The sequence below is a fragment of the Nestor notabilis genome, unplaced genomic scaffold (genome assembly GCF_000696875.1).
Source record: "Nestor notabilis isolate BGI_N333 unplaced genomic scaffold, ASM69687v1 scaffold9811, whole genome shotgun sequence".
In the NCBI taxonomy this organism is placed as follows: domain Eukaryota; kingdom Metazoa; phylum Chordata; class Aves; order Psittaciformes; family Psittacidae; genus Nestor; species Nestor notabilis.
The window spans coordinates 1-10,775 of record NW_009916084.1 but is presented as its reverse complement, the minus strand read 5'-3'; the positions used below and the strand labels follow the sequence as shown (position 1 = coordinate 10,775).

At 36.0% G+C, this 10,775-nt stretch overlaps 1 protein-coding gene across 1 annotated transcript in view; it reads right to left on the bottom strand.

The window, feature by feature from the left end:
• Positions 1-10,696, bottom strand: part of LOC104413440 (tyrosine-protein phosphatase non-receptor type 3-like) — a gene marked incomplete at its 5' end in the record, with an annotated part of 23,487 nt that extends 12,791 nt beyond the window's left edge. The window contains 6 exons of the mRNA XM_010024433.1: positions 1,068-1,214; positions 2,074-2,135; positions 2,403-2,493; positions 3,815-3,981; positions 5,623-5,779; positions 10,640-10,696. Coding sequence (XP_010022735.1) covers positions 1,068-1,214; positions 2,074-2,135; positions 2,403-2,493; positions 3,815-3,981; positions 5,623-5,779; positions 10,640-10,696 — 681 coding nt within the window. The remainder of the gene's footprint in view (positions 1-1,067; positions 1,215-2,073; positions 2,136-2,402; positions 2,494-3,814; positions 3,982-5,622; positions 5,780-10,639) is intronic.
• Positions 10,697-10,775: the final 79 nt, after the last annotated feature.

Sequence of the window (10,775 nt, the reverse complement as noted above, 5' to 3'; positions counted from 1 at the left end):
GGAAAGAGCAAGGCAGGCTCCAATTGTGAAAGCCCTAAGAGATAACCCATTCTGCAGAGAAGAGCAGCAAAAGGAGGACCCAACTATCCTTACTTATGTCTCAGTCTATGCTGTTTACGACCTGAAATACTTACTCTCTTGCTTTCTAAAAAAAATGGTTTTGACTGGGGTGCCAGAAATTTGATAGCATAGGATAGATTACATAGGAAATAATGATAAAGGCTACAGTGCAGTCATACAAGAGTCATCATCCACCTCAGAAAAAACCCAAACTGTTCAGTTTTCAGCCTCTAAAACTTGAAAACCAATGTCTTTATGTTCATTAATAATCTAAAAACTTTATCTTTAAAACTAGAAAGGATAGGGTAAATCAAAATACACCAGAATACACCAGATATTGCTTTAATTTTCGAGGCCAGGTTGGATAGCGTTTGAGCAACCTGGTCTAGTGGAAGTTGTCCCTGCCCATGGCAGGGGGTTTGGAACCAGATGATCTTTAAGGTCCCTTCAAAGCCAAACCATTCTATATTATTCTGAAATTCATGGATTGCTAGTATTTAACAGAATTAAAGGAATTTTCAGAGTAATTCTAGGAAAGAACCTATGACATATATAAATTTAAGCAAGTTAAATTCTGATCACCAGCATGCTGAAACTAGTAAATACTGCAATGTTAGACTGTTGCTTGAAGCCACGTTTACAAGTTTTGCTCAACCTGCTCCATGCTTCCAAACATCTGCTGAATCATTAAGAGAGCAACTGCCACATGGAGCCCAGTTCTCAGGGGATAAAAATGACAGCATGTAGTACTTGGCTGATTAGCAAAAAGAAGTCAATGCAATGATTTCTGTTTATCAGACAGCTAGTTTGTTTTCAAAGAAGCATAACAAAAAAAGTTGCACAGTATCTGTTCTTCTAAGTAATTTAGAAAGTTGGGCCTTCAGAGAAATGATTCAACAGAACAAGCTGGCCTGTTTTAGGGTTATTTAATCATAGCAATGGGAAAAAAGTTTAAAGGCACATTTCTATTTACATTTCTTCAGCATACAAAGAACCCGAACACTTACCCGTCCTCGTTCAGTGAGAGTTGTTAACATGATGATCAGTGACAACTTGTGATCCCAGACTACTTGCCAGAAGTGTGCACATGTGTGTGGAAGAGGCCCCTGAGTAGCAATGTACCTGTTCACAGTACCCACAGAAGGAATTTCCATCTATAAAGAGAAAGAAAAATCCTATGTAAAGTCTGCTCTCACTACTCAAGTACTATTTTAATTCTGCATTGCATTGAAACAGGAGGTTCTGAGGGAAGACTAAGGCAGCAAGCTGAGTAATAAGATAATCAAAATCACAATTTGTTATGTGAAAAACCTTTAAATATTTATCTAAACCAGATGTCTACTAAAGAATCTAGTCCTTAATGCTTTACTAGGATGAGATGGCTAAGAATGAAAACGTATTTGAAAACTTGAAACTGCAAAGCATTTTAAATTTTCTTTAATATTTAGTAAGGGACAATAGCAAGGTATACCAAAGGTACACTAGCAAAAGCTGTTTATTGCCTAATACTAGACACAGTAAGTTAATAGCTGATTCTGTGATTTAGGTGTTTAACTTAAGTATCCGACACAAACATTATATATATTTTTCCTGCTTTTCCCTGTCTCCCAGTCTACACACGTGATTAGGGCAAACAGGGCTCTGGTTTATCTTCTGGACTCCTCAGGGTGTAGTGGATAGGCCATAAGTGTTTCTAGAGGGGAAAAAGGCTTAGTTTTAAGCTATAGGAAACAACCTCAGCATTTGCAGTATATGGAAAGGTCAAACAATTTTTACCAGTTAAAGACTCTGCACGTATCGCAGTGTATACCATATGCTTGCATCTCCTGCGTATCAGGATGGCCGCTTGTTTCACAAGAGATACTTCATCTTTTACATTATGAATCTTCACATCTTTTACATTCATAAATCCCCAGAAAATAACATGGAAAACCCTTATTCCTTAGAAAGGCTGAATTTAGCCTGCTACTGTAACATACAAATAGAGCAAATGAAGGTCTCTGTATGACTTACATTCACGTAATTCGCATTAATATAATCTTCATCTCCTTGCAATATTATCCTTGTGGCATCATCTGCCAACAGAAAAAAGGAAGGGGGGAGGAGGAGGGGATAATTAAGGGCCATGCTTCCCTTCTGTTCAGTCAATAAAATGAGGAATGGCAGACACACAAACAGCAGAATATAAATCAGAATAGATTACATTTTACAAAATAAAATTAACAATTATATGACTTTGATTGCATAATGAAATCTTTAATCAAGAAGTTCCATACAACTGTTTTATAAGCTATCATTTAGAGGATAAAGCAAAACAGGCAGAAACCATACTTTATACTTACAAGGTAGAACATCTTTGTATCTATTCTTGTCCATATTCTGAGGTACCTTCGCACATGTAACAGCCAAACCTGGTTTCTTTCTATAAAGTTGCTGCAAAACAGATTGAAAAATGGTAGGATTTTGAGGGATATGATCGTGCAATACACACTCTAAATAGATTCAAATGAAAATACATAGACTGGAAAAATATCATAAATTATTTTCTCTAATATTTTTCCTAACAATCCGCAAAATTAGTCTGAGAGATTTTTGTATTTAACATAAGAATTTCTGTTATTACTAGCCCATTATGGTCTCCAGAAGAATCTCAATTTTAAAAAAAGAGTAAATGTAAGAGTCATTGATATAAACTGTTTCCCTGCAAGGTTGCCTTTTTCTTATAAAACTGTGGGCCAGAATAGAAGCAGCAGTTGAGGGTGGAAGAAGCAAGCAATTAGAAAAGGAGAAGGGGGAGATCTCAACTCTCAGAAATCCTGGAAACAAATCAAACCTCAAAGAGAAGGAAAAAATTGTGTTGCTGTTCTACAAGCTTTCAGTGTCAGAAATGGTTACTCTAGAACTCAGCAATCTAAATTTTGTAAACAATAACAACCAGGGTTTCTCCAAAGTTACTTATAGATGTTTGGATCCACAACAGCAAAACAAGCACATACATATGTACACTATACTGAGTTATCTTTTGGAATTTCTTATGCTGACATTGAAAGAATTGATTTAATAAAAACATTTTATTAGTCAGTTTTCTATGACATGCCTTGCTAAAACGTTGTTAATTCATTGATAGGTAGAGCAGTTCTACAAAGTCTCATCCTACATACTGGGGAATCTGCCCAAGAAGTAATCTGCAGTGCTTTAGATTGCCAGGGAGAAACACCACAGAACTGGACAACACAAATGTCCTGCAAATGCAAGTTAGCATTCCAACACTTTCATATCAACCTCAAAGAGAAGATGCTGAGGAATGGTCAAGTTGCTCCTTTTATTCCGTGAAAGAAGGCCACACAAGAACTTAAAAGCCTAACTTAAGGTATGAAATATATTTAGAAATGTCACTAAGTAGCATGGAAAAAGAAACAAAGTTCAAGGCTGACTGATCTCTGGCAAAACCCCACTATTCTATTCAATAAAATAATTAAGAAAAATTATTTAGTGAGCTTTGGGTACTTAAGCAAGAAACATGTTAATTAAAACACATTTTTCTCAGCAGATGATACTTATGCCAGACTAATAACTCATTCTTCCCTCTTATAAGTAGTGAAGGGTCAAACTGATAGGCAAGTCACATTCTTGATCTCTTCAGATAAGACTGAACAGCAGCAATGAGATTTCCAATTAATTAAGCCCTTACATTACTTGCTGGTCACAGCTATGGGTCTACGTTAATGGCATTTGAGAGCTGAGTATTACCTACCTCAAATTGAATAAGAACAGTCCCACTTTCCAGCCCTCTTTTTAGCTGCTCCATAGACTCCTCCAGTGTATCACCACCATATTCGGAACAGATAGGAAGAAGAGATTCTGGGAGATTGTGGCAATCAGCTTCATCTTCTGACTTAGGCTCCACAAACTGTTTAACTACTGAGATATATTGAAAATTAAAATCAGTTACATACAGCATTAATGGGTTTGCAACACACATTAAAATTTACCAGCTTTCAAGAACAACAAGATTTGTGAAGACAGAATCTCAGGAAAGCAAAAACAACAACACATTTAACTGCATTTCTTTAAGTACTATATTACTGTAATAGCTACTTAAAGTAAAATGTCCTTATGACTTTTCAGAAAATGAAACTCCTCAAGATATGTGTCTACAAAGTCAAAGAACTTGACTCCAACAACAAAGATTTTTGCTGCAATCTTGTCTTACAGAATGAATTTCTGGATAGCCTAAATGAATCACAACATCCACCATGGTAAAAAACAAATGAGTTTTACCTAAAAAAGTTTAGAGCATAATTAATGAGAAGCTTGTATAAGTTTGGATCCAAAACAGCAAAATGAACTCAAACATACTTACATTGTACTCCCCTGCCATTTAGAGAAGCAACTGAATTATCTTTTGCAATTTCTTATGCTAATATTGAAGGAATTAATAAATTAAAAAAAAATATTAGTCAGTTTTCTATGTCTTTCCTTGTTAGCATGTTCAAGAACATGACAAACATTAATGAATTAATCTACACAGCAGTTCTATCTTTATGAAAACTATATTATCACCAAAGTGTCCACCTGCTGTGGTTATTCTCTGCAATGATAAGAATGGCTCATACCTGCCAAACTTCAGAAAATGAGGAGCTGTTCATACTCATGTCTAAACAATTGACCGGCATGGGGCCACAGGTTATCTTTAGCTAAAAGCAGACTTCTTTTACTTCCCTGTAGAAAGGGGACTAGAAAAGTTAAAGGAAGCCTAATACTGCATAGAGCCAATGAAAAGGCCTACAATAATAGGAGCAGGATTGTTCAGGGAAAACAAGACCGAAAGCTCATCTGTCTTCTTAGAAACACAGGAAAACTTAAATAAAAGTAAATGCTACAGAAGTACATATAATTTAGGCACTTTCATTCCCTCCTGTTTCCCAGTGATGCACAATCCTGTCAGATTTTTAAGTCTTAACATAATCAGAAACTCTGCGCAAAACCCTTCCATAATTGTGTGTTTTAAGGTCTTACCATAGCTCTTAAAGAAAGCAAACAATAAACTAGAAGTTTCACATCATCTGAAAGCTCTTGGGATCTGCATGTGTTTAAATATGGAGCAAGCAAAACCAACCTGGAGGGGCTACCCATATTGTAAATATACAGTCTTAAGATCCTGCATATTTCAGAGATTGTCTCCTGTTTGTAGCCAGCAGAGTTTAAGTTCAGTATTATCACAAAATGTTTATTATAAGCATGGTGGGGGAGGGAAGCTTATTTGACTCGTTTCATTGTGTAACTGTGCTGGGGAACAGCCCATGGGTATTTGCAAGCCTTCAGCTGTGGATTTTTGAAATTACACTATGTTTACAAAAAAACCCAAACCAAACCCAAAACTTTTGCAAGGGACTGTTTGTTCTCATAGATTTTTTTTAGACTTAAAAAATAAGAAGAAATTCTAACTTGATAGATTCTTCGTTTCATAAGAACACATACACGTAAACAGAAGAGGGTATACCACCAAGCATAAGAGCAACAGTCTCAGACATTAAAAGTGAATAAAATGAACCCAGTTACCTTTCCGCCTGACCAAAAGTGCAAGCTCTCTTGTGTGAGATTCTCTGCTGGCTTTTATGAACATGACCACCTGGTCATGCGTGTGCTCTGAGATATCTCGGCCATTAATTAATACTATCTGATCACCTTCGTTCAGTTTTGGAATGCATTTATCAGCCTGTTTCAAGACCAAAGAAACATATTAATGTCATCGCATCCAGTCATGTAATCAATAACACATCAGGATATTAAGTTCATCATGTAAGCAAAGTCTTCAGAGTTCTCCTGACAAAGTTTTGTTTTCTGTGTCAGAAGTTACATCAAAGGATTCAGATCTAAAGCTGTCTTTCTTGCTTCAAAGTCTCTCAATGAAGGTGAGAAACAGTTCAAATGGCGTACTGATAGCTGTAAAAGGAATTTGTATTTATCAAACAGCCAGTATCAGATTGCTCTTAAACATCTACATTTCAGACTCCAAGCCTCAACAACCACTGGTTATAGCCATTTCCAAAGGGATTTCTGGAAAAAGTGTTATGGGCACATAAGATAACACAACAGTTTTTATGCAGTGAATACTAAGAGGTCCAAACATGATTTTGATTAACATAATTTCAGTAACATGATATATCCCCAGGCATGCATTTTTTAAAATTTAAAGAAATCCATACACATTTCATAATTTAGTTATTTATCAGATTTTTTGGAGGGTATAAAATGATATCTACAAATAGAGAATATTCTTCCTTTGTTCACTGAAAGTTTTAACAAGAAGATACAGGTAAGTACTCAACCTATGATGCTCAAGTACCCTGTATTTGGGGCAAATTCTTTTGCTACCTGTGCTACAGGTAGCAAAAGAATTTTCATCTCAAATGGAAGCGTACATTAGGTCTTGTCTTGGATGCAGCAACTTAGATTAACTGCTGAACTGTACTTTTTGTTTGGCTTTATTCTGCCATACTACTTAGCTTGCTTATCTCTAAGTCCAACGCAAAGCAATTCAAGCTAAGGACAGAACATGATGATGCTATGAAGGGACTATAGCATCTTTCGTATGAGGAAAGGCTAAGAGACCTGTGAGTGTTTAACCTAGTGAAGAGAAGCCTCAGGGACATCTTGTCAGGGTATATAAATAGTTGAAGGGAAGATGCAGAGAAGATGGAGCTAGTCTCTCTTCAGTGGTGCCCAGTGACAGGTTAAGAGGCAATGGGCACAAACTGAAACACAGGAAGCTCCATCTGAACGTCAGGAAACCCTTGTTTTACTGTGAGAGTGACCAAGCACTGAAGCAGAGACATTGTCCAGAGACATCATAGAGTCTTGGAGTATTCAAAAGCCACCTGGACATGGTCCTGATTAACTGGCTCCAGGTGACCCTTGAGCAGAGGGGGTTGGACATGACCTCCAGGTCCCTTCCAACCTGGTGTAATTCTGTAATATGAATGCATTGGATTCTACAACCCTTGAGTGGCAAGTAGTGTAACAACTTCATTTTCATTGCTATCCTAATTTTTGTTTTGTCTAGGAAGTACCTGGTTACACAAGAGTGATATATATACATTCAATTTCATTTGCTATGTGAATGAGACATTCACATTTACCTTTATTCTCTATTCATAGTTGTTCCCTGTATTTCCCTAAGGCCAGCACTGCTAACCTGGACTTTATTTATCCAATATTATTAGCCCTATCAAGAAAGCATCACCACCCCTCAAATGCGAACAAAATGTTCTAATTAGACCCGATCCTGGTTGCACCTTGAACTTATGGCTCCTAAAATAAGATTACCAGTGTTGTACTGTATTAACAAGTAATAAAAAAGGAAGAGATGGAAAAGTGATAATGAAAAAATATTGAGGGGAAAAAAAAAAGAGGCAAGAATAGGAAGAAGAAAATAAATTGGGAGCCATTTGTGTCAGAGAATAAAGGGATGGAAATTTAAGACATGTGAGTGCTACAAAACAAGTAAGAAAGAAGAGAGAGAAAAGAAAGTTGTATGCAAGAGGAAAAAAAGTCCTAAGCAGAAAGTTGCTTAAAAACTTTTAAAAAAGGAATAGTTTCTCCCAACTTTATCCAAAGAAAAATGGCATGAAAATAATGAAGGATATGGAAGATTGACAAAGATTAATATAAAAGACAAATGAACAAGAAGGGGAATTAGGAACAGCCATGGTGTTCTTCAACACTGATTTGAGTGGGTATTCATAGCTCCTCAAAACCACTCTTGCCATATTTTGTACAATTTAAAAAGACAGAAGAATGCAACTGTGAATGACTGAATCACTCTGAAATATTACTGAGATAGAAATTATTCTCTCTGAAATATAAGTATTTGAAAAGATAAGTGATATAAAGACCATATCAGGTTAGTCTAGGAGAGTCAAGAAGTCAACAATAAGGAGGGATTGGTTTCTGACCTGCTATATTTGCCTATAATTTAGGTTTCTTGGTTGGTTGGTGGCTATTACTCTTTATTACAAAAGGAGATTAATATCTTTGCTCAAAGAAACTTTGCTAATCACGAGACATGTTAATGCCTCAGCTCTCTTACTTGAATCATTTGTCTATATAAAATATATCTTGAAGGAGAATTAATTAATTCTATGTAAGCATAATTTGTAGATTTTTCAGATACTGCACTTCTCCAGACAATTAATTATGTCAAAGGCTTCCTGTCCTATTGGCACACCCAATGTTTCATTTTATGCTAATCACCTTGCTATTGCTCCAAGAAGCATGCATACTATTCTCTAGGCATACTATAAGAAGTTCTATTAAATAAAACCACAATGACTTCTTTAGCACCTTAGGACATTAATATTGTTTGGAGGGGTGCGGGGGGTGGAAATCAGTATAAGACTTTAGTTAAAAAAAAAAAAAAAAGAAAAAAAAAAGAAATGCCAGATGCAATAAGTGCTTGTTCTTTAAATCTAATGCTCTCCTACAACAGTTTTGGCTATTCTGTCCTACAGTCTTCCCAGCATACTAGATTGCTGCTGTATTAGAAGGGGATTTTTAAAAGAACTTTAGGATCTTAAAGGGTGTCTTATTTTGGTGAGAAGATTTGCTTCCCCACCTCCGCAAAAAATACGCATCTTTTTGTAGGAAGCTGGGAAAAAGTGACATACAAACCTGAGAAATAATTTTAGCAAATAATATTACCAAGCAGCATCCCCGAGGACAATTTACAGGGTAATGAGTGAATCTAGACTAAGTTAAAATAGTAGCAAATACAATGAAGGAAAGGCACCATTTGGCTAAAATAACTTAAAAATGCATTCCATAAATTGTTTAATTTGAATTTTCAAATATCAGCTACATTTCATTAAACAGTCAAGAAAAGGTGAAATACAGTTTATGGAAAACAACATAATCACTGTTAATACTGCTATGCTCTAAAAATAAGTATATTATTTTTCCTCTTGCTGTAACATGACATGATTTCTATAACACTGCTGTTGAGTAAATTGTACCGGATAACTGTTTCCAATTTATTTCCTGACTTTTGATAACCTGCTTGCTTGGTGGCTTACTAGGCTATAGAGGTAATGGGTCACTTGCATCTATGCCTATGCCACTAACTGAAGACACTTAAATGAAGTGTGTAAGTTAGAAATCCAGTCCTTTTTTAATCCAAGAGAAAAAAAACCTAGCTCAATACTTTCCAGAAGATAATCTGAGTCTTCCAAAGGAAATCACTGCCTCTGAAGAGGCATCTTTGGTACTCTGATTGTGGAATGAATCTGTTTGCCCTACATTAACTTCAGTATTTCAAATCACCTTTAAGAAGCTTGGTAGATTGGCCATTACACGTGTGAAGGACTATTTTATTTTGACTTTGTGGATTTAAGTTATAATTTCTTACTACTCTTTCATTCAAATAATTGTTGTAGTTCGTAAAGGAGTGCTATGCACTGCATAAGTCAAGCCACAAATCATAAATGTGACAAAATTCTTCTCAAGCAATCTGTTTTAGCTTGATTTACATCATGACATTTAGATATCAGTGCTTATAAAATTTTAAAAGAGTCTACAAGATGCAGAGTACATTGCATTTCTGAGATTAAGTCAGCATTTTTTCCTATCAAGTTTGCACTGAAATTATTTTATGGGAGTTGGGAAATAACACTTTGGAAAAGGTGAGTGAAAACAATTTACGATAACATATGTCCTCACAAATTTATGTAGTAATTATTTAAAGAAGATACTAAGACTTTATGTTACTATTATCATTTCACAGTCCAACAGAAGAATTCAATGACTGTACTGATTCTGAAGAACACACCATCTAGTCCATAAATATTTCCATAAGCAAAAATCCATGGCAAAATAAGAACAGAGCAAACATATTCTCTGTCCTCTCCCCAGCAAAGTACTCTTCCATCCTATAAATATTTTTAGCCCTAAGGATTTCTCCAGCCTATTGGAGTTGGTCTATTCAGTACCTGTCAGTAGGTTTTTTCCCCCAAGAATTTGCCCTTTCTTGACCAGCCACAAAATTATTTTAACTACAGCATCTTTTGTCAAGGAGTTTTACAGATCTACTATCTTATGCATGAATAACTACTTGACTAAGCATGGAGAACCTGACTTCACTAACTTAATTTGATAGCCTGTAGTTCTTCTGCCAGAATTCTTTGCTCACAGTGCTCCTAATCTTACAGATCCCTACTACACTTCCCTTAAATTAGGTTCCTTTTTTGAGGCTGCAGGGCCTCAGACTACCTGCTTCTTTAATGAACACCATTCCGTATCTTCAGTCATCACTCTTGCCCCTCATCAAACATTTTCCAGCTTAAGATGCACTTTTTGAGATGACAGAGGGAAACAAGTTTTCTACTGCTACCTTGTTTGTCTAACACTTCCAGATCTTCTTATCTGCGGTTCAAGAAACCACTGGTCAAATCCACTGACAAAAAGAACAGATCAGCTGCTATCTCATACTGGTTATGGGTGTCTAAATTCCTATGTGTATGGACCTCGGAGTGGTAGAGGGAGTAATAAAGGGAGGGATTAAAAGTCTTGAAAATTTACTTACAGGTGATCCTGGAGTTATTCTTGATACCACTAATGGCATTTTTTGATCTACACCACCCTAGAGGAATGTCAAATAAATAATAACTATAAGTGTGCTATTAAGCATAAACAGCATTTAAAACAAGCAATTGCCATAT